The sequence below is a fragment of the Euleptes europaea genome, chromosome 7 (assembly GCF_029931775.1).
Source record: "Euleptes europaea isolate rEulEur1 chromosome 7, rEulEur1.hap1, whole genome shotgun sequence".
Lineage (NCBI taxonomy): Eukaryota > Metazoa > Chordata > Lepidosauria > Squamata > Sphaerodactylidae > Euleptes > Euleptes europaea.
In genome coordinates this window covers 16,449,451-16,473,805 of record NC_079318.1, presented here as the reverse complement: position 1 = coordinate 16,473,805, position 24,355 = coordinate 16,449,451, and the positions used below count along the sequence as shown (strand labels likewise).

At 44.2% G+C, this 24,355-nt stretch overlaps 1 protein-coding gene across 1 annotated transcript in view; it reads right to left on the bottom strand.

Moving 5' to 3' along the window:
• Positions 1 to 19,923: 19,923 nt before the first annotated feature.
• PNLDC1 (PARN like ribonuclease domain containing exonuclease 1) overlaps positions 19,924 to 24,355 on the bottom strand; it is a 28,944-nt gene continuing 24,512 nt past the window's right edge. Inside the window, exons 17-19 of the mRNA XM_056853307.1 lie at positions 22,684 to 22,859; positions 21,427 to 21,525; positions 19,924 to 20,015 (exon numbers count right to left, since the gene is read on the bottom strand). Coding sequence (XP_056709285.1) covers positions 19,943 to 20,015; positions 21,427 to 21,525; positions 22,684 to 22,859 — 348 coding nt within the window. The 3' untranslated portion in view covers positions 19,924 to 19,942. The remainder of the gene's footprint in view (positions 20,016 to 21,426; positions 21,526 to 22,683; positions 22,860 to 24,355) is intronic.

The window sequence follows — 24,355 nt, the reverse complement described above, 5'->3', positions numbered from 1 at the left end:
CCTACCCCAGTCAAAAGTGTCCCAAATCTAGTTGTAATCCAAGCAAACCTAGAATAAAGATTCCTTCCCAGGGGTGTCAAACATAAGGCCCATGGGCCGAATCCGGCCCCTTGACCAGCCTGAGAGCCAGCAGAGGCATACACCTCCCCCTAGTCCTGATCTGGGCTGACAAGTCTGTTGGGGGCTCACCAGCCAAGGCGGCCACCCCCCACCCTCACTCACAAACTGGGCTGGAGAGGGATGGCCTGTCCCGAACAAGTGACATTAGCTGGAGATCTCCTGCTATTACAACTGATCTCCTGCTATTACAACTGATCGCCAATCAATAGAGATCAGTTCACCTGGAGAAAATGGCTGTTTTGGTAATTGGACTCTATGACATTGAAGTCCCTCCCCTCCCCAAAACCCACCCTCCTCAGGCTCCACCCCAAAAACCTCCAACCAATGGTGAAGAGGGTCCTGGCGACCCTACAGATGCCCTGCACCAGTGAATTCCTCCCATCCTCCCTTATCTCTCCCTCTGAGTCACTTGGCACTTTCACACATGCTGAATAATGCACTTTCAATCCACTTTCAATGCACTTTAACGATTGTTTGCAAGTGGGTTTTGCCGTTTCACACAGTAAAATCCAGCTTCAAAGTGCATTGCAAGTGGATTGAAAGTGCATTATTCGGCATGTGTGAAAGTTTTCCGCTTGGCCTTGGTGCTCGGAGAGAAGAGGATTTTTGGGTTCTGTAGGCCTTAACCTGAGCTAATGTTTCAGTTTGAACAAGAGACTCTACCAGAGTTACCAGTACCTAAACCTGCCAGAAACTGAACTGAAATGGGTTCAGAATGGTGCCGTTGTGGTGCGATGGGTGGCAGCTATTGTGAGGTCATGAGATTCTCAGATTTTGATTGGTCGAGGTAAAAGCTTTCCGACATTTAGAGCATTACACTTCTGTGGAAAAAAGCATTCTCAGACAAACTGGAAAAGGACCTAGGGGTGCACCCGTCAAAGGTTGACTTTTCTGTCTTACATCTGCTCATCAATCTGATAAAAATGCCAAACCTTTCATCTGCCACATCTTCATGAATCTGTTTGAGGTGTCTGTATCAACCGTTATGGGGCTGAGGCCAGAAATTCAGTGGATTAGGCACAGGTCCCAGATTCCCTGAACTACTAGGGGCACTGGTTGGATGACAAAACTGCAGGTCACGTTCGTCCGGCAGTCCATAGCAGTCTGTGGTCTTCCTGACCTGGAAAGTCAGGTGATGCTAGAGGGCCAACTGGGTTCCACAGAGGGACCTTGCAGACCTTATGATTTCCCTCAGCCTGTGGAACTTGACACTGGGAGAGGCCACCCAACCTTCCCTCCTTGCCTGTCTCCGTCATCCATCCTGCCATCAGTCACCACCCTCCAAGGTTATCTGCTCCCACTTGGCCTGATTATCGGACAGTTTGCCTATGCTCCTCAGGGCCCTTCCATAGCTCATCTAACCCTTGAAGTGGGAATATAAAGCATTCCCACAACAAAAGCCTTGCGCCTCCAGTAGCAGATGACCTCACTCTAGCAATAGAATCAGCAGCTCTTGGCCCTGGACGATCAAGCCGAGGTAGGATGTACTCAATGGGCTTTAAAGCAAAGTCTGCAGAACAATCTTATCTTTGATCAATTTATTTGGGGCAGAATACAAGGTAAAATCATTCAGGCATCATGAGAAAAAGGGGGACTTCTTTGTCCCGAACGCCATCAGCTATGATGGTAGGTCTTAAGTAGCAGTTTGGAGAGGGAAAATGTGTTATTTGGGAATTAGAACAAAGTTGATTACAGGTCCCTTTAAAAACATGGATATAGCAGCACAAGAAACAAAAAAGATTTTACTTTTCCGAACCTAATTAGGCATGGTTTCCATAGAGTTTTGGCCGAGATTGAGAGAGTCCCCATCACTTCCGAGTAAACTGGAAGTGATGTAGGCACGTCAGCACGTGAGCGCATCGAGCCAGGCGCGCGCCCACACCGCCACCCCAGAAAACCTCCCACCGATCAACCGACAGGACCTGGTAAGCCTATCTAGAGAACTTATACCACTACTTATTTGAATGCCCTCTATATGTGGAACCCAGGGCTAAATTTCTTGCCCTGTTGGTTTCTGGTCTAACCACGTGTTCTAGAGCTGAGAAACTAGTATTTTTGTTAAAAGATACAAATGGGTTTGTCTCTTATAGGACTGCCCTGTATGCTCTGGAAGCAATGAAAATAAGGGCCAATATGGCTGCTAAGGGAGTAGATCCTCCAAGTTGATTTTAACGGTCGCTAGGTCCCAATGGCTGATTGGGACACCACCACACTTTTTAGCTACTATTTTTGTTGTTTTGTATGCATCGATTTAGAAAAGTTTTATTATGTATATTTATTATTAATCCTGAATGTTATTAATCTTTTTTAATAAATTTTTTATTATTTTCCAATTAATCAAAAAATTTAACAATAACATATAAAAATAAAAAATTGAGCTTCCCCTGCTTCTCCCTCCATCCTGCAATAAACTTATAATCTCTTTTGCATAAATTTCTAATGCTAATACCATTGTTAATATTCATTAATCATTAATCACTTTAATATTATATTGTCTATACCAGGACTATAAAGAAAGAAAGAAATAGATTTAATTAATAATATCACATAAAGAGGAGAGGGAAAAAAGAGAGAGAGTTAGAAAAGGAGAAAAAAATTATTAAATCTCCCTACTAAAAAATGGATTAGTATAGTATAGAGCATATAGTTATTTCTATTGAAAATTAATTAATTTGTAAATCCTCCGATTCTCCCTAACACTCATTTAATACATAACATTTCTAATAAATTGATATTATCATGTAATTTCATTTCCATTATAGCCAGTCCTTTTAATCAGTTACTTGTCAATCTCAACCAGCAGAAAAACCAGACTCTTTTAAATTAGTCTCTTTATCCTGAATTTCCAGCATTTCTTTCTTTTGCACATTAGAAGTAATTGATGGAGGGCATCCTTGGATATTGTTGGTGAAGTCTTTTCTACAGATGGAGCGTTGTAAAACCATGTTGCGTTATCTTCCATCCCAAATTCAAAGAAGGAAATCCTGACTGATCCTATTTTTGTATTCCAATCCTCCAAACAGCTGTTGTAAAATCCATCAGCGATAACCTGGTAACACAAGTCAGAATCGGTCCCTTTGAAGGTTATCCGGGCTGTGTGACCGTGGTCTTGGTATTTTCTTTCCTGACGTTTCGCCAGCAGCTGTGGCAGGCATCTTCAGAGGAGTAACACTGAAGGACAGTGTCTCTCAGTGTCAAGTGTGTAGGAAGAGTAATATATAGTCAGAAAGAGACTGGGTATGAGCTGAATCATTGTCCTGCAAAAAGTATCAAAGGTAATGTGCTAATCATTGTCCTGTAAGTATCAAGATAATGTGCTAATGACTATATATTACTCTTCCTACACTCTTGACACTGAGAGACACTGTCCTTCAGTGTTACTCCTCTGAAGATGCCTGCCACAGCTGCTGGCAAAACGTCAGGAAAGAAAATACCAAGACCACGGTCACACAGCCTGGATAACCTACAAGAACCAATGAACTCTGACCGTGAAAGCCTTCATCAATATTTTGTGTGATTAGTTTTATTGTCTGAATGTGGTTGTGTCCATGAACTATGTTGCACTAACATCTGTCAAATCATGATCCAAAACTGGTTTGAAGTTGACGTATTCACCACAGTCAGCCTGAACTATGGTTTCATATGATGTACAAATGTGAACATCCTGGCTTGCTCCCCCAGCAATGCCTTCCCATACATCCTGGCTAGGGTAAGTACAATGAAGTAAACATCTGATAAAGCAAACAAGGATTTGAGCAGCTGACTCAGAGCCAGATTCACAAACTAACCATGCCACCGTGGTGTAGTGGTTAGGAGTGGTGGTTTGGAGCGGTGGAGTGATGGAGGCTAATCTGGTGAACTGGATTTGTTTCCCCACTCCTACACATGAAGCCAGCTGGGTGACCTTGGGCAAGTCACAGCTCTCTCAGCCCCACCCACCTCACAGGGTGTCTGTTGTGGGGAGGGGAAGGGAAGGTGATTGTAAACCAGTTTGAGTCTCCCTTAAGTGGTAGAGAAAGTCAGCATATAAAAACAATTCTTTTTCTTAAAATAAACTATGTTTTTGTTATATCTGAACTGTGAAATCTGCTGGTTCTTGTAGGTTATCCGGGCTGTGAAACCGTGGTCTTGGAATTTTCTTTCCTGACATTTCGCCAGGAGCTGTGGCAGGCATCTTCAGAGGAGTAACACTGAAGGACAGTGTCTCTCAGTGTCAAGTGTGTAGGAAGAGTAACATATAGTCAGAAAAAGGTTGGGTTTGAGCTGAGTACTGTCCTGCAAAAGTAATGTGCTAATCATTGTCCTGTAAGTATCAAGATAATGTGCTAATGAGGGTGTGGTATGTTAATATGGAACCAATGTATCCTGAAGTGATCTGTTAATGTGTGAAATCCAAAGCTAATCTGCATGGCTATTGTTGACTGTTGTCTTTGTTAGTCTGGAGGTTTTCAGAACAGGGAGCCAAGCCTTATTCATTCTTAAACTCTCTTTTTTTCTGTTAAAGTTGTGCTGATGTTTATGAATTTCAATGGCTTCTCTGTGCAATCTGACAAAATAGTTGGTAGAATTGTCCAGTCTTTCAGTGTCTTGGAATAAGACCCTGTGTCCTGTTTGGGTCAGTCCATGTTCAGCCACTGCTGATTTCTCAGGTTGGCCAAGTCTGCAGTATCTTTCATGTTCTTTTATCCTTGTTTGTATGCTGCGTTTTGTGGTCCCGATGTAAACTTCTCCACAACTGCAAGGTATACGATATACTCCTGCAGAGGTGAGGGGGTAGGAAGAGTAATATATAGTCAGAAAGGGGTTGGGTTTGACCTGAATCATTGTCCTGCAAAAAGTATCAAAGGTAATGTGCTAATCATTGTCCTGTAAGTATCAAGATAATGTGCTAATGAGGGTGTGGTATGTTAATATGGACAATGATTCAGCTCAAACCCAACCCCTTTCTGACTATATATTACTCTTCCTACACACTTGACACTGAGAGACACTGTCCTTCAGTGTTACTCCCCTGAAGATGCCTGCCTCAGCTGCTGGCGAAATGTCAGGAAAGAAAATACCAAGACCACGGTCACACAGCCCGGATAACCTACAAGAACCAATGAACTCTGACCGTGAAAGCCTTCGACAATATTTTAATATATTGTATTTCTGGCAGGTTGAAAAAAATTGCTGTTAACGCTGAGTTGCTCATGATGGTAGTTGGAAGGATCCTGTCTCCTCACATCACTGATGCATCCGTGAAAAATATGGAACCGTCAGAAGCGTGGCGAAAGACATACATTCTCATTAGAGCCGTCTGTCTTCTCATCAGCATTTTGGGAATAATTGGGAATGGAATGGTCATCTTTCTACTTAGCTGCAAGATCAAGAAGACAAGGTTCACCATATATGTTCTGTGTATGACAATTGCTGATTTTATTTTAATATTCAGCGACTTTATAGATAATGTTTTTTTCTTCAAACCAACAAGAATGGGATCTTTTCTATCACTTACACGGTACATAGGATATGTATTTGGAAATGATGCCAGCATCTATTTTTTAACAGTCATCTGTGCTGAAAGGTATCTCATGCTCTTTTTACCAGCCTGGTATCATTCTCATCGGCCAAAGTATTTCACACCCCTCACATGTGTCGTTCTTTGGGTATTAGCCCTTGTAGCAACTTTCTTGGAATATTTTTCCTGCCATCCAAGATATTTCTTCAAAACAAATCTCAGATGTGACATTGTATTCTCCATCCACTTCATCTACAACTTCATGAACATTTCTGTCATGCTTTTATCCACTTCAACCCTTTTCATCAGAATTCAGAGATCGTCACAGAGGAATCTTCTAACAAAGCTTGACATAAGCATTATGGCTGCAGTTGTTCGGATTCTTATTTTTTGGGTACCAATTGTAATTTTTGGCCTCCTGCATCTTTGGGTTCCACATCAGTATCTTCCAGATTATTATGCAGTCTTTCTTATCTTTGATAGTATTAACGCCACTGCCTGCCCATACATATATCTTGTTGTTGGCTGGTGGAAGAGTCAGGAGCTGCAGAGATCCATCCCTATTTTTATCGAGAGAGCTTTGAAGCACACAGAAGAAAATACTAGCACTGCAATACAAGACCACCAAGAGCAAGCCTGAATGTATCTTCGGCATCGGATTCCCAGATTCACAATAAATATATATCAGATACTGCTGTTTACTGTGTGTTACTTCTAATACACTCACATAGAAGAGTCTTATAGAGTCTCAGGAATTTTACATATTCCAGACTTGCCACAGTGCCAAGAACTAAGATGTTGGATGGAATGGCAGACAAACCTCTGTCAAGCAGTACCCTCTGTCTGGGAGTATTACTTGTTAATAATTTCTAACACATCTCTCTTTAAATGACATTAGCAACCTGAATATGGGTAATTTCATTTAAAGAGAGGTGTTAGAAATTATTAACAAGTAATACTCCCAGACAGAGGGTACTGCTTGACAGAGGTTTGTTGATTGGACATTTTAGTACCTTCGTTCGCCTTTAGGATTATTGGAATGGCAGACAGGCAGCTGGTAAGAAGGTTAAGGGCAGTGAATTCAGACTACATTAATGTTATATATAACAAAACATTATATATAACCAAGCTATCTATATCTATGTGCACAAAATTGATTGCACACGTGTGTGTGTGTGTGTGTGTGTGTGCAAAATTGATTGCACAGATATAGAATGAGACCAGCACTTGTCAATGTGGCTAATCAGAGCTCATTTATGCATGGGTACTTGAACTCACGTTTGCCCCTGTCTGACTCGGTTGTTCCTTGGAGTTCTGCACAAGTTTTCTGTCTATTAGAAATTATCGCCCTGCCAGCCCTTCCAATGTCCGGGTCTTCCTATTCCTCGGTTAACCCGACTCTTCCCTCTCCCCTGAGCTCAGCCTGGCTCAAAACTACATGCAGAAGGCAAAGCTCGCGCCACAGGAAGATTGGCATCTCTCCCAGCCAATCACAAAGCAGCATGTAAAGAGGTAGGGATTCAAACGCTTCCTGCTTCCTCGGGACTCTTTCTGAGCAAAAGAAAGGCTTTTTTAAAAGCAAGGCTTGGATTTCTCTCTCTCCCCCCCCCCCCAACCTTGAGATTGCTTCATTTTTTGTTTTTAGTTCTTAAAATGCTTTTTTTGTGCGGCAATTGGGTTTTGAGGTGGGGAATCTTCTGTCACAGTGAGCACTGCAAAGTAAGCCAATTACAAAGCAGCATTTAAAGGGGTGGGACTTGATTTGAGCTTGGAGAGAGCTTGGTGCAGAGATTCCCAACTGGAAAGTATGGGTCTAGCCATCAACGAACCTCAGGTAAAACTCCCATGCATAAATGACCAGAGTCTAACCAAAGAAGAATAAGGAATGGATTTTCCAAGCATTGCTAGGTAGGGTTTGCCTTAGTATTCATTCCTTACCAGGGAGGGCGAAAGGGCTTAGGAGGCGTGGAAGAGCTTGTGCTGGTGTCTGCGCCAATTGCACCAGCGCCCAGACCACTTGCGCCGCCGCAACTGGCACGGACGCCGGTCTCCCAGTGCTGCCGCGGCAGCGTGGCCCCGGTACACTGGCTCAGCCTCCCACTGACGTCATACTGGCACACCTCCATCGTCCCAGGTGTGCCATCATCCCAGGGGGTGCTCCAGGGTGGAGTCACCTTTAGGTGGCATCCTAACCCCCCTTTCAGGCCAAGAATGCCCCCTTTGGCCTTACTTCCATTTGTGTGTGTGTTAAGTGCCTTCAAGTCATTTCCATCTCATGGCGACCCTATGAATCAATGTCCTCCAAAGTGTCCTTCCATTTAAAAAAAAAAAGAGGTAAAGGTCCCTTGTGCAAGCACCAGATCATTCCTGACCCATGGGGTGACGTCACATCCCGACGTTTCCTAGGCAGACTTTGTGTATGGGGTGGTTTGCCAGTGCCTTCCCCAGTCATCTTCCCTTTACCCCCATTTTACCGACCTCAGAAGGATGGAAGGCTGAGTCAACCTTGAGCCGGCTACCTGAAACTGACTTCCATCGGGATCGAACTCAGGTCGTGAGCAGAGCTTGGACTGCAGTACTGCAGCTTACCACTCTGTGCCACAGGGCTCTTCCTTCCATTTACCCCACCTTTTAGGTGGTGTAGCCCCGTGGAACACAATGGTGTGGTTCCATGGGGCTTGAAAGTAAGGGCAGCCTCCCAGCTTCAGTCGGGGGGGCTGAATTCTCCTTTGAAGGCGGCGCCGCCTCCAGCCACCAGCACAGCCCCTCCCCTCAGGAATGGGCTGCCCGCGTCTCTACTTTAACAGTGCAGTCCTAAATTACAGACATGTTGCATTTACTGCAGCTGATAGAGACAGGATATTGCAAGACTTACTGTCAGCGTGTGACACCAAAGACGATGACACTGATGTAGCTGCACTTTTTTATGCCTCCAAGAAAGTAGTCAGATTTGAACTGCATGCTGCAGCTCTGTCTGATTATGTAAAAGCGAATATTATACCTAGGGGTCTCAGGATCCAGAAAATTCCCACGTTATTCAGGGACAATGTTGAATTCAAAGATAAATGGGTGGCGATTTTAAACCGGTGTTCAGTGGATCTCATGCTTTTGATCATTGATCAGGCTAGGAAGGAAACCATTAATGCGAAAACTGAAACTGACACCATGCGCCAAACCCTCGAGAGCCAACTTACCTCTGACTCCTTTAAAATACAAATAGAGAAGTTGGAGAAAGATCTGAAGAATTTCAAAGATGAGATCAGGGAGTACAAAGCCAAAAAGTTCAAATAGGACAAAGATGATTATGCCAACAAAAAAGTATACTCGTGGTATTATTCCAATGATCAACATGATGGCTATAGGAGGAGTAGGGACAAGAAACCTTACAGGAGGCAGAACTATAGGAAGGAGGACTACTCTACTAAAGATGAATCGAATAGCGACTCCATGGCGAGTTCCAGCTCAAATAGGAGCTATATGCTGAAACCCAGAAATCAGGGGCAGCATTTTTTCGAAAAACATCACTATCAAATGAAAAAGAACAATTAGTTGTAAATTTATCATCTAAAACACTTACAGCTACAGAAGAGAGAGTTCTCAATTTGGGCTTAGGCTTTGTACCAACCCCGCCATACTCCTCCTTCCAGACTGAGGTTGACTTATTTAAAATGCTCCGCATTATTAAACTGAAAGATCACTTTAATACTAGTAATATCACACACAATCCCTTTCGTCCTAGATCCAAATTCAGTCCAGCTAACACAAATCCCATGATTACTGCCTTTCATACGGCAGTAACGAGGGACATTCATAAGCGTGAAAATCAAAAAAATCCTAAAAGGCACAATTTAACATCAGAAGAGAAGAAAGCACTAGACGATCTTGCAGCAGACCCTACGCTGGTGATCAAACCGGCAGATAAAGGCGAAGCCATAGTACTTCAGGATAAAATTCATTATACAGAAGAAGTTATGAGGCAGCTCATGCAAACTGAATATTACCAGAAATTAGCTAAAGATCCCACCATGTTGTTTTTGGACTCCATTAGAACCATAACCTCAGATGCACTCAAAGCAGGAGAAATTGATCAAGCTACGGCAGACTTTCTTGTCAATAAGAATCCTCGGATGCCGGTTCTATATATGCTCCCTAAAATACACAAACCTGGGAAAATTCCACCTGGTCGCCCTATAGTATCGGCTTCCCAAAGTGTGTCGGAGCCGATAGCTAAATATCTAGATTACCATCTTAGGCAATTTGCAATGGACACTGAGTCCTACATCAAAGACACGAGAGATTTCATTATATAGAAAATTTGGATGTCCCTGCCAACTGCATGCTAGCTACAGTTGATGTTGTGTCCTTGTATACTAACTTTCCTCTTCACCTAACCAGAACTATTATACATAATTTACTTAACAGTAGGGTAGACCAACACCCCTCCACTGAGTTTCTGGTAAAACCTTTAGATTTGACCTTCAAGAATAATTTTTTAAAAAAATTTGATGAACAGCTTTATTTACAAATTGGAGGTATAGCCATGGGTTCTGCCAATGCCCCTACTATTGCCAATATCTTTATGGTTAATTTTGAATACCAACACATATATGCAAATAACTCCTTTAAAAATAAAATATTAGGATACTGTAGATTTATCGATGATTTGATATTTCTGTTCATGGATGACATTGATTTTCCTGCATTTCTTCAGTGGCTTAATGGCCGAATATCAAATTTACTGGCAATATAAATACCTGCCAGATTCCTTACCTAGACACAATAGTACATCACAGTGACATCGCAGAAAAAAAATATTTAGTGCAACTAGACGGCCCAACAGTCTCTGTTTTCTAAATCATTTGGTGAGGCAGGCTGCCAGAGGGTGAAGCCCTTTGGCCCAAACTCATGCTGACTTTTCTAGGAAGAAGACTGAAAAAAACAAACCACCTTGCTTTGCGTGTTAATCCTCAGAGCTACTCAAAGCGTGCTGCCATACAAACACATCCAGGGTCTCCCACCGCTCACCATGTGTGAACCGGCAACCTCTTGCCCAGATTTGACATGCTAACAACAGCCCTTTCTGACTCCCAATGGGCTAGGCATGGTTCGTTCAATGATAAGGTCAGGCACTTTCCCTTGCCAAAACCTGATCTCACCGGCCTTCAGTTCTTCCCCAGGAAAGTTGCACTCACAACACGGGCAGCCCCTCTCATTAGTTTTATAAAACAAAATTTATTTTTGAGAAGATAAAGAAAACACGCTCAATTCATTACAAGCAAAAAACAACCCTAGTAACTAGTAAAGGCCGTCAGTAGAGTAAAAAAAAAACCACCCCTCCGAAAACTCCCCCACCAATCAAGGTCGAACAGTCACTCTCCGCCCAGCAACATTCTTACTTCCATACACCTGGTCCTGTGAATTAATGAGAACCTGGGTGCTAACTTTAAAATTCCTGTTGCTTGCTAGTTATACCTGACTTTATAGAATCATAGAGTTGGAAGGGACCACCAGGGCCCAACCCCCTGGACAATGCAGGGCATTCACAACAACCTCCCCTCCCCCACACCCCCAGTGACCCCCTACTCCATGCCCCCTACTCCATGCTCCACCTCCAGCCTGGAAGAAAATTGCTTCCTGATCCCAAAGTGGCAATTGGCAGTACCTTGGGCATGCAAGAAAGGGCCACAAGAGCCAAACACTGATGCAAACCTTTCTGCCCTCCCTCTCATGATCTGCCAAAGTTCACAAAATCAGCATTGCTGACAGATGACCATCTAGCCTTGACTTAAAAACCTCCAAGGAAGGAGTGCCCACCACCTCCCGAGGAAGCCTGTTCCCCTGAGGAACCACTCTGTCATATTTTTAAAAATTCTATTAGCCACTTTTCACAATTCCAGGTTGAAAAATGAAGCATAAAAACGGTTAAAGCAGGAAAACAAGATGGAACCATGCAACACCATGTGCGAACATTCCCGCTTAAGACTAGCAGCTTCTCAACACGGCCTTCTAGAATCTCTGTTCAGAGTTGCAGTGGACCCCATCAACAATTGTGGAGTCCCTTCATTCCCATTCCATGCCGATGGGCTGTCCCAAACCCAACACCCTCCACAGCGTTGCCAAGAGGATTAAACTTCCAAATCAGGGAGCCTGCTCCCAGAGGGTGGCTGGTTTGGCAGGGGCACACAGACGAAGGGCTGAAGTGTGAGTCCACACACCTCAGGGTATTGCTGCCACCTGCCCTTTGCCTACTCAAACAGCCAGAGACCAAGGGACCAAGGCTCTATCCCACCCCAGGTCTAAAGAAGAAACCAGCCCTGTAAGGCTGAAAAGAAGAAACCAGCCCTGTAACACTCACTAGCTAAGTCACTAAAACAAGTTACTTTGGTAGCTATAGCCAACTTGGGCCAAAGTACTGGATTCAGATTGAAGCCTCCTAAATTCAATAACACACCAAAATATAATTAAAGGATGTGTAGGAATATACAACAAAGAGCAAAGAGCAATGAAGATAAAATAACAAAGCTAGGTAACTAACCTAGATACTTAAACAATGGTTCTCTAATCTAGAGGTTACTTAGCAAGGCAAAGTCCAAGTTCAACAAGTGCCTGGCTGTCGTAGTTGTAATCCAAGCAAACCTAGAATAAAGATTCCTTCCCAGGGGTGTCAAACATAAGGCCCGTGGGCCGAATCCGGCCCCTTGACCAGCCTGTGAGCCAGCAGAGGCATACACCTCCCCCTAGTTCTGATCTGGGCTGGCAAGTCTGTTGGGGGCTCACCAGCCAAGGCGGCCACCCCCCACCCTCACTCACAAACTGGGCTGGAGAGGCATGGCCTGTCCCGACCAAGTGACATTTATGTCATATCCAGCCTTTGTAACAAAAGAGTTCGACACCCCTGTTCTTTCCTTATGGGTCGCAGCCTGCGCTGGCACGATTTGGGCTAACCAATCTTAGGCCCTATGATGTAACTCAACTGCCCATTGGTGTTACTCACCAGGTGATGTAACCAATCAGGTAAGTCAATTAGTTTCTGATGTTCTGCAGTTGCATGACTCAGTTAACAAGCTCCCACAAATCCATGTGTTAACATGATGGTTAGGGTTGCCAACCTCCAGGTACTAGCTGGAGATCCCCAGCTATTACAACTGATCACCAACCAATAGAGATCAGTTTACCTGGAGAAAATGGCTGTTTAGGCAATTGGACTCTATGACATTGAAGTCCCTCCCCTCCCCAAAACCCACCCTCCTCAGGCTCCACCCCAAAAACCTCCAACCAATGGTGAAGAGGGTCCTGGCGACCCTACAGATGCCCTGCACCAGTGAATTCCTCCCATCCTCCCTTATCTCTCCCTCTGAGTCACTTGGCACTTTCACACATGCTGAATAATGCACTTTCAATCCACTTTCAATGCACTTTAACGATTGTTTGCAAGTGGGTTTTGCCGTTTCACACAGTAAAATCCAGCTTCAAAGTGCATTGCAAGTGGATTGAAAGTGCATTATTCGGCATGTGTGAAAGTTTTCCGCTTGGCCTTGGTGCTCGGAGAGAAGAGGATTTTTGGGTTCTGTAGGCCTTAACCTGAGCTAATGTTTCAGTTTGAACAAGAGACTCTACCAGAGTTACCAGTACCTAAACCTGCCAGAAACTGAACTGAAATGGGTTCAGAATGGTGCCGTTGTGGTGCGATGGGTGGCAGCTATTGTGAGGTCATGAGATTCTCAGATTTTGATTGGTCGAGGTAAAAGCTTTCCGACATTTAGAGCATTACACTTCTGTGGAAAAAAGCATTCTCAGACAAACTGGAAAAGGACCTAGGGGTGCACCCGTCAAAGGTTGACTTTTCTGTCTTACATCTACTCATCAATCTGATAAAAATGCCAAACTTTTCATCTGCCACATCGTCATGAATCTGTTTGAGGTGTCTGTATCAACCGTTATGGGGCTGAGGCCAGAAATTCAGTGGATTAGGCACAGGTCCCAGATTCCCTGAACTACTAGGGGCACTGGTTGGATGACAAAACTGCAGGTCACGTTCGCCCGGCAGTCCATAGCAGTCTGTGGTCTTCCTGACCTGGAAGGTCAGGTGATGCTAGAGGGCCAACTGGTTATATCTGAACTGTGAAACTGCTATTTGTATTATAAACATTTATGGCTATTTGGGTTTCCCCCCCTATATGTTGCTACATTAAACCTTCCCTGGAAAAAGGTTGTATATCTACAGTTCTGGTGATTTTATAGAAATGAAGTACTCACTACCAGTTAACTTGTACAGTGAGAACTGTGTATCTGCAGTGAGTTACTGTACCCGTTGAAAGGGGGGCATGATCTGGTAGGGGATTTCTGGACAGGTGAATCATGCTAGATTTATTGTATGGCTGTGAAAGGCTACACAAGATTTTGTAGGCTCTAACCACCAAAATATTGTCTGTGAAAGCTGCCAGCCCATGCAGATCACCATACAAAGCAGCCAGCCACAAGGGGTCATTCTCCAGGCAGACTTTATGACAGTGTACTATTATAGTGTAATACTCCTTTTCAGCCTTTCCTGTCTATATAGCAAAACTTCTTTACATCTTCATAACAATATATTGTATTCATTTCTGGCAGGTTGAAAAAATTTGCTGTAAACCCTGAGTTGCTCATGATGGTAGCTGGAAGGATCCTATCTCCTCACATCGCTGATGCATACATGGAAAATATGGCACCGCCAGAAGAGTGGCAAAAGACAGACATTCCCATTAGAGCCGTCTGTCTTCTCATCAGCATTTTGGGAATAATTGGGAATGGAATGGTTATCTTTCTACTTAGCTGCAAGATCAAGAAGACAAGGTTCACCATATATGTTCTGTGTATGACAATTGCTGATTTTACTTTAATAGTCAACTACTTTATAGATAATGTTTTTTTCTTCAAAAGATCAAGAGGGGGACCTTTTCTATCATATATACGGTACACAGGATATTTATTTGGAACTGATGCCGGCATCTTATTTTTAACAGTCATCTGTGCTGAAAGGTATCTCATGCTCTTTTTACCAGCCTGGTATCATTCTCACCGGCCAAAGTATTTCACACCCCTCACATGTGTCGTTCTTTGGGTATTAGCCCTTGTAATGACATTGTTGGAATATTTTTCCTGCCATCCAAGATATTTCTTTGACATAAATTTCAGATGTGACATTGTATTATCCATCCACTTCATCTACAACTTCATAAATTTTATTTCAGTCATGCTTTTATCCACTTCGACCCTTTTAATCAGAATTCAGAGACCGTCACAGAGTAATCTTCTAACAAGGCTTGACATAAGTATTATGGCTGCAGTTGTACGGACTCTTACTTTTTGGATACCAATTACAATTGTTGACTTCCTACATCTTTGGGTTCCACATGAGTATCTTCCAGATCATTTTGAAGTCTCTCTTATCTTTGAGAGTATTTACGCCACTGCCTGCCCATACATATATCTTGTTGTTGGCTGGTGGAAGAGTCAGGAGCTGCAGAGATCCATCCCTATTTTTATCGAGAGAGCTTTGAAGCACACAGAAGAAAATACTAGCACTGCAACACAAGAAGACCAAGAGCAGGCCTGACTGTATCTTCGACATCGGAAGCCAAATAAAAAGTCCTACACGTAGAGGCCTATTGATTAGCATTCCCAGATTCACAATAAATATATGACAGATACTGCTATTTAGTGTGTGCTACTTCTAATACACTCACATAGAAGAGCCGTATCCCAGCGTCAACATAATTTCTTATGGAGTCTCAGGAATTTTACATATTCCAGACTTGCCACAGTGCCAAGAACTAAGATGTTGGATGGAATGGCAGACAAACCTCTGTCAAGCAGTACCCTCTGTCTGGAAGTATTACTTGTTAATAATTTCTAACACATCTCTCTTTAAATGACATTAGCAACCTGAATATGGGTAATTTCATTTAAAGAGAGATGTGTTAGAAATTATTAACAAGTAATACTCCCAGACAGAGGGTACTGCTTGACAAGAGGTTTGTTAATTGGACATTTTAGTACCTTCGTTCGCCTTTAGGATTATTGGAATGGCAGACAGGCAGCTGGTAAGAAGGTTAAGGGCAGTGAATTCAGACTACATTAATGTTATATATAACATTATATATAACTAAGCTATCTATATCTATGTGCACAAAATTGATTGCACACGTGTGTATGTGTGTGTGCGTGCAAAATTGATTGCACAGTTATAGAATGAGACCAGCACTTGTCAATGTGGCTAATCAGAGCTCATTTATGCATGGGTACTTGAACTCACGTTTGCCCCGTCTGACTTGGTTGTTCCTTGGAGTTCTGCACGTGTTTTCTGTCTATTAGAAATTATCTCCCTGCCAGCCCTTGCAATGTCCGGGTCTTCCTATTCCTCGGTTAACCCGACTCTTCCCTCTCCCCTGAGCTCAGCCTGGCTCAAAACTACATGCAGAAGGCAAAGCTCGCGCCACAGGAAGATTGGCATCTCTCCCAGCCAATCACAAAGCAGCATGTAAAGAGGCAGGGATTCAAACGCTTCCTGCTTCCTCGGGGCTCTTTCTGAGCAAAAGAAAGGCTTTTGAAAAGCAAGGCCTGGATTTCTCTTCCCCCTCTCCCGGCTTTGAGGTTGGTCCATTTTTTTGTTTTTAGTTCTTAAAATGCTTTTTTTGTGCGGCAATTGGGTTTTGAGGTGGGGAATCTTCTGTCACAGTGAGCGCTGCAAAGTAAGCCAATTACAAAGCAGCATTTAAAGGGGTGGGACTTGATTTGAGCTTGGAGAGAGCTTGGTGCAGAGATTCCCAACTGGAAAGTATGGGTCTAGCCATCAACGAACCTCAGGTAAAACTCCCATGCATAAATGACCAGAGTCTAACCGAAGAAGAATGGGCTTTAGGGACCATTCCTTACCTGGGAAGGCAAAAGGGCTTAGGAGGCGCAGAGGGGCCTGTGCTGGCATCCGTGCCAAGTGCTACGGTGCCCAGGTCACTTGCAGCTCTGCGACTGGCATGGATGCTGGCTTCATAGTGCTGCCCTGGCAGCGTGGCACCGGTATGCCCGCTCAGCCTCCCATGGGCATCCTGACGGCGCACCTCCATCGTCCCAGGTGCACTGTTATCCCAGGGGGCGTTCGAGGGGGGGCGGAGCTGCCTTTAGGTGGCTTCCTAACCCCCCCTTCAGGCCAAGAATGCCCCCTTTGCCCTAACTTCCATTTGCCCCACCTTTTTAGGTGGCGTTGCCCCGTGGAACACAATGGCGTGGTTCCATGGGGCTTGAAAATAAGGGCAGCCTCTCAGCTTCAGTGGGGGGCGGACTGAATTCGCCTTTGGAGGCAGCACCGCTGCGCCGCCTCCAGCCACCAGCGCAGCCCCTCCCCTCAGTCCCAACTTTAACAGTGCAATCCTAAGCAGAGTCGCACCTTTCTGAGTCCACTGACTCCAGTAGCCTCACAAGAGTCTAACTCTGTTAAAGATTGCACTACAAATGGCTGCTTTCCATTGGGAAAAGATTTTCACATGATTTTCCCCACAGTAGGATTTGCACCCCCTTTCCTTGGAGGGGAGATTGGATTCCCCAGAGATTGGCTGACTACTGTGACCGGATGGAATACCATTCCTTTCATCCCTGTGTGTCCCTGGCACTGTCCTTGGGAACAGCCCTACTATCTTTGCTTGGATTGCCTCATTGCAGGGTGCGTTGCCAGCCGGCTTGGAGAAAAACGCCTTGCCGTTTCAAAAGAGGGTGAACGGAATGCTACTTTCTCCCTTGCCATGAAAAGCTTCAGCTGCCCATTTCCACATATTAAGCCTGTATTAAAAGCCCAGACCTTTTTTTCTCCAGGCAGCCCTACTTTGGACAGGTGCTTGCCACGCCACCCTGAGACATAACATCTAGATCTGGTTGACCAATCAAGGCACCGTGAAGTCTTTCAGGGAGCAAGGGTACGCTTTGTATATGGGACTTTTACCGAACGGGTATGATCCAGAAACTACAGAAATAGTAGCCATGTTTTTGAAGCAAGCTCTAATGATAAAAATCAAACAAAAAATATAATAGTTGCTATTCTGGTTACTTGTAGACACTCATTTTCTATATATACCTTATATTCACTGTACTCTGGCATACCTCATTTTATTCATATCTATTGCTACAGATTTTGATATTGATGTTTTTATCATTTGCCAAATTCTGGAATACCTTGTACGATTTGTTATGCCAATAAAGGTTTTTGAATTTGAATTTGTATATGGGAGGGAATGTCGAATGGGTTGCCTGCTGTCACCAAAATCATCGTTGCCGCTTGCCGCTAGAGGTTTTCCGTGTAAGGGCATTGTGGAGGGGTCATCAGGAGCAGTGTCATGACTAGCAGAGGCATGGCTAGCAGCTCTGTGGGAGCGGCTGTCACAATCAGTGTGCGCTCCTTTCACCTCTCCGGTGTTTATTCTTTGGACTTTGCTGCTCAGAGAGCCTAGGATACCTAGATAAAAAGGTAAAGGTCCCCTGTGCAAGCACTGGGTCATTCCTGACCCATGGGGTGATGTCACATCCCCACATTTTCTAGGCAGACTTTGTTTATGGGGTGGTTTTCCAGTGCTTTCTCCAGTCATTTTTGCTTTACCCCCAGCAAGTAGGGTACTCATTTTACCGACCTCGGAAGGATGGAAGGCTGAGTCAACCTTGTGCTGGCTACCTGAAAACAACTTCCGTTGGGATTGAACTCAGAAAGTGACCAGAGCTTGGACTGCAGTACTGCAGCTTACCACTCTGCGCCACGGGGCTCTTACAGGATACCTAGATAATCTGGGGTAAATTCAGTCTTAGCAGTGGGCATCTTAATCTGGGCTGTCAAAACTGACCTGTCAAGCAGTTTCTTCCCTTCAAAATGGATTCACAGGGCATCCCACACAATACAACCAAACTAAACAAAAAGAAAAACAAGTTAACAGAAAATGGAACATAGCCTTTCTCAAAAGGCCTTTTGTAAAAGTACAACCTTCGCTTACATTGAAAAGCTAGCAGTGATGGGGCAAAGTGGACCTCTTTCAGCAGACAGTTTAATAGGCTTAATGTTGCTGTCTTGTATAACCACTCATGTGCCAGATGGAGGGCAAACAAGATGAAGAGTCGGAGAAGATGATATACAGGCCTGTGTAGCTTCATAGGGGTGAGGATGGTGGGGTGACAGGCTCCATCTCCCCTGAATCCCTTTCCTTGATATCTGTGTAACAAAACCCAGTATACACACACACACTTGGGAATACTTGCTGGCACAAAGAGCATGTCATGGACAACTTAAAGGCCAGGCAGGCTCCAAAACACGCTCTTTCCTTTGTTCCTTCCTGTGTTGTAAGCTGCTTTGAGACTCCTTTAAGGTAAATTGGGGTATAAAAAACAAACCCTCCTCCTTCTTGCTCCCACTTGCATTGGCATGAGAAAAGGGGGGGGGGACACACCTACATCAGCCCTTACACAATATCCTTTTATGAATTCTCAGTTTCTTCTAGTCTAACTTCCTGTTGTCAGGTTCTTAACTGAATGGAAGATTCAGTCAGGCTCTTGACATGAGTTCAGGCCAAGTTCTGGCCACGAGTCAAGTCCTTGGTTCTCAGGGTTTTGAAGCTCCTGAGTATACTTTCGTTTGTACTGATTCTCACAGCTGCAGAGTGTTATGTCTTCACTCATGGGAACCGCTTATCTCGCTGTTGCCTAGCAATGTTTATCTTACTCTTTTGGACTAGTGATTTAAGCAAGTAACCTGTAAGGGGTCTCTATTGCTAACCTTGCCTGCCTGTGTGCAGTCAGTTCTTTTATTTGCCTTTTAGTTCCTAATAAAGTATTACTGCTTCAGATCTACCTGTCTGGATGAGTTTGCTTGAGGGATACTAGAGGCAGATGCCTGAGACTGCCACGTTTCTTTGGGTGGGGGAGGTTTAGTTATGCATGCTTTTTCTCCCTCTAGTGGTCAATTTGATATAACACCAGCTTTTATCAAGCACAAAAAGCTGCTTATTTAAACTGCAGGGAGAAATGCTTCATTTAAAGCTGTGTAATGTCAAATCGATCATCAGAGGAAGCAAAACGCAAGCATAACATTTGTTCTACCAAATTCTTTGCCACAGAGATGCCTGCCCTCTCCTTGGCAACTCCTCTCTCCCCATTTACCCCTGTTTGACTTACCTCCAACAGAAGGAACTGTAGGACAAAAAGGAACTATTACAGAAATGCAAGTCTTTTAATTTTTTTTTAATATTGTTTATTGGAGGGGGGGAGAGAGAATACAGCAGGAAAGTTTTCAGGCATGGTTTTCCAGCAGATCTTTTACAATGCACAACTTGAAGAACCGCCTAGTAGAAAAGCGAGGAGAGACCAGGAGGCTACAATGCCAGAAATTCTGAAAGAGGAAAAAAAGATGAAAGGTGCATCAGCCTCAAGTGCCAACATTCTCCATCCTCCCCTGCCTCAGCCCTTTGGACTAGTCCAGCAGCTGGAAGATTATTTTGCCACACAAACTGATACCCATAAGTAGTCAAAAATAAAATAAAGCTGGCACCATCTAGCAGTTGTATAGTTGTGGACATGGTTGTGCATGGTACATGGGACAAAAACCAAGAGACATACGAGCACTAACGCCTCATCCCCCCCTTCTGAATAAACCACAAGCAACCCTTTTACCACACTATGATTACAATTTGACAGGTGGAAAGAGACAAGTCCAGCCATCTTGCTGGCCATCCACAGCTAGGCCACCCTCTATATGCCTTGAATTTTATGAACCAGCTACCTTCTTATCTAAGAAGCGTCTGCTCTCCCACATTAAGGTAACATTTTAAAGTACCAAGAGTCTGGCAACAGGGAAAACAGAGTGCTTTGTTAACAAAAGAGAGGACATACACAACACATGTCCCTATGTCTCCACAGAGGCGCATTTGTGTGTCTGCTACTATGCATACATGCCACTAGAACAGACAAAATGACATAGAAGTCCCCTGAAGATGATTGGTCATCCCTTAATTTAACTTTACAAGATGGCATAAACTTGAACTTTCCCCTTTCAGGTTCTCAGTATGGATTTGTACAACAGTATTGCTTCAACATTGTGGGAATAGGCATCTGGGCATTTCTCAATGAGATTTTATGAACAGTATTATAGATTCTCTATGGAAACTGCTTATTTTGACCCTCTCCCAGGAAAGAAAGTTGCATTGGACAAGAAACAATCCTTCCTGATACGAGAAAAGCTACTCCTATGTTAACACCACACATGAACACATGAAGCTGCCTTAAACTGAATCAGACCCTTGGTCCATCAAAGTCAGTATTGTGAAGCAAACACATCCTTAGAATTAGAATTCAGCAGCAATAAAAAGGAGCAAATTGACACAAAAGGTACTACAATTAATGTGCTTGGGAAGAGGAAGCTGCAGTATGAACAGGCATCTAGATGAAGGCTTGAGTTCAAACCGTTTTGCAGAGGATCAAGATTGAGCTGTCAAAACACAAAGCCCTCCCCGTTCCCTTCCTCTTCCATTTCCTCGATGTAAAAAGCAGGCAGATGTGGTTAGTGCTAAGTTTGTAAATACAAACAATAACTAGAGGCAATCAGTGGTTAAAGGAAACCTGGAAGTGGAGGGCAGAAGCTTTGTATGTGTGCTCACTGCATGTTCAGACTATGTCCACACTATGGTTTGGAAAATCAAAACATCTCACCTGAATTGGGACTAAATCAGGGAAGGGCAGGTACCCTTCTCTAACTTTCCAAAACTCTGTTAATAAAATTGTCATATAAAGTCATCCTCACTTACTGAAGGAAGCAGTTTACTTGCGTTGAATGCCTCCAGTGGTGATAGAGAGAAATCTCCAGGTTGGGATGAGTTTTATATACTTTCAAAACCAACTTGACACTGTAATAATAAATGATTACATTTTTAACAATGCAGACCACCATATAGCCAAACTTCGTTTCAGACAGCTAATAAGCACTGGTAGCTGGAATCCCACGACGTGATGGTGCTTTAGTTTTGCCCATGCCAATGGTCCTCTCATTATGCCTCCCTCCCACACGGCTAATGTGGATTACCCACTTCACCCATAGTTGAATGGGTTGGTGGGAAAAAATTGTTGTAATGGCAGAAGTCAGTTGGCATAAGAAGTAGGGCAGGAACAACATGAACATTCTCAAACCGACAGCCATCTCCACAACGGGCAGTCTTCTCCAAACCCTCAGCCCAACCACATATTCCCTGAATCACACACAAATCCTGCTCTCTCTCATAGGTCTCAGTAAGAATACAAGGGACAGTTACGTGGTGCCTTCTCCTCCTGCTGTCCTTCACACACTACATGGCTATGATGCAACCTCACTTGTCGATTTGGCATGGGTCGTTTATGCATGGGTACTTTCATTCACGTTCACCACCACCCCCATCTGTCTCAGTTGTTCCTTGGGAGTTATTCGCGAGTTTTCTCTCCATTAGAGTTGACCTCGTTGCCAGCCCTCACAAATCCCGGACCTTCCTGTTCCTCTGTTAACTCGATTCTTCCCTCTCTCGAGCTCAGCCCAGGTGAAATCTCCATGCATAAGGCAGTGTGGGACACGCAAGCTTAGTGTTGCTCACAGCCAATTACAAAGCAGCATGTCCAGAGATGGAGATTCAAATACTTCCCTGCTTCCTCAGAGGTCTTTCTGAGCAGAAAAAAGCCTTTTTAAAACCGAGGCTTGGATTTCTCCCCCCTCCTGTTCAGGTTGCTCCATTTTTTGTTTTATGTTCTTAAATGCTTTTTTATGCGGCAATTGGGTTTGGGGGGAGGGAACTTTTCTCTCACTACAGCCAATTACAAAGCAGCATTTCAAGGGGCAGGGATTCAAATACTTCCTGATTTGAGCTTGGAGACTGCTGGTGCATAGATTCCCAACAGGAAAGTGTGGATCCAGCGAGCAACGAACCTCAGGTAAAACTCCCACGCATAAACAACCATGGAATGCCTCAACACCAGATATAACCCGTTGAAAGCAGAAAAACTGCAAGAAAGGGACAAGAATTAGGAGTCTGATTACATACTCTTTAAATTTATTGCCGAACAAGAGAAACTGGTTCTTTCTGAGCGGTTGCACATCAAATCTGCAGTGGATTCTTAACTCCTGATATATCTGCTCTGCAGTCACTCCAGGCCACCCCCGAACATTAGCTATCAGAAGTGGTGGACGGTTTGTACAGTCATCCATGCCAGAAAAGTTCTGAGGAAAGAGTAAAGCAAAGCCCTCAATTACTATAAGCATGGTGTGCGTGTGTGCATAAGTTCTAGCTGAACTATGCTGGCATCAGGAGAGCCTTTTTTAAAAAGTTAATACGAACGAGTATACAACCATAACCCCCAAACATCTGAGTCAATAGAAATATAAAAAGGTAAGTTTTATTGATAAGTATAAAGCCTCATAACAAGTACACAACTTTCAAACAGGATTCAAGGAGGTTTTTAAAAAAAGGAAACACAGGACTTAAAATATTCTAAATTATTATTTTTCACAGTCTATTATACTACTACAAGTGGGAACTCGCAAGGACTTGTGGGAGCCATTGCATTTCCCCCTCTCCCACTATTACATCTTTCCCTTTCCTGAAAGCCCCCATAACCTGTGTCCTTTTCCTGCTTCCTTCTAGGGTTGCCAACCTCCAGGTGGGGCCTGGAGATCACCTGGAATCACAACTGATCTCCCAACTACAGAGATCAGTTCCCCCTTAGGTTTGCCAGCACCAGATTGGGAAATTCCTGGAGATTTAGGGGTGGAGTTGTGGGAGGGCAAGGTTTGGGAAGGGAAGCAACCCCAGCAGGGTATAAACAGCCATACAGACTGTTTTCCAAACAGCCATTTTCTTCCGGGGAACTGATCTCTGTCATCAGATCCTCTGTAATTCTGGGTGATCTCCAGCTCCCACTTGGTAGTTGGCAACCCCTTGAAATGGCTGCTTTGGAAGGTGGAGTCTATGGCATTGTACCCCTCTGAGGTCCCTCCCCTCCTCAAACCCCACCCTCCCCAGGATCCACCCCCCAAATCTCTATGAATTTCCTAACCTGGAGTTGGCAACCCTATCTCCTTCCCACCCAACAACCAACCTAACTTTATCTGCCCCTCTGCCTCCCCCCGGCAGCTTCAACCCAGGAAAACTGTCGCCCAGTTGTGAGGTGCCAGCCACTGGGCCAGGTGCACTTCCATGCTAGGGAACCCTTACAGACTTGTGGGGTGGCACCACATTTTCCCCTATATCCCCCTCCCCACACTATTTCCTCTCCCCCCCCCCAGCAACCTCCATATCCTCTCCCCTTTCCCTGCCTCACTGTTGCCTTTTCAGCTGTTCACCAACCTACCTTTTATCTGCCTCCCATCTTCAGCTATATTTATTATTTATTCACTTCATTTAGACCCCACCTTTCTCCACAGTGGGGACCAAAGCAGCTCACGTTATTATCCTCTCCTCCATTTTATCTGCACAACAACCCTGTGAGGTAGATTAGGCTGCAAGTATGTGACCAGCCCCAATGAGCTTCCACAGCAAGATGGGAATTCGAATCTGGGTTTGCTAGACTCTACATTGAAGTTCTAACCACTACAGCACAGTGGCTTTCATAGGGTGGCTGCTGTTGAACAGTAGTAAGCAGCTAAGCCTAGCTGAGTCATGCAACTCTCCCAGAGGTTGCTGCTAGGCCTATGGTTGCCAACCTCCAGGTGGAAGC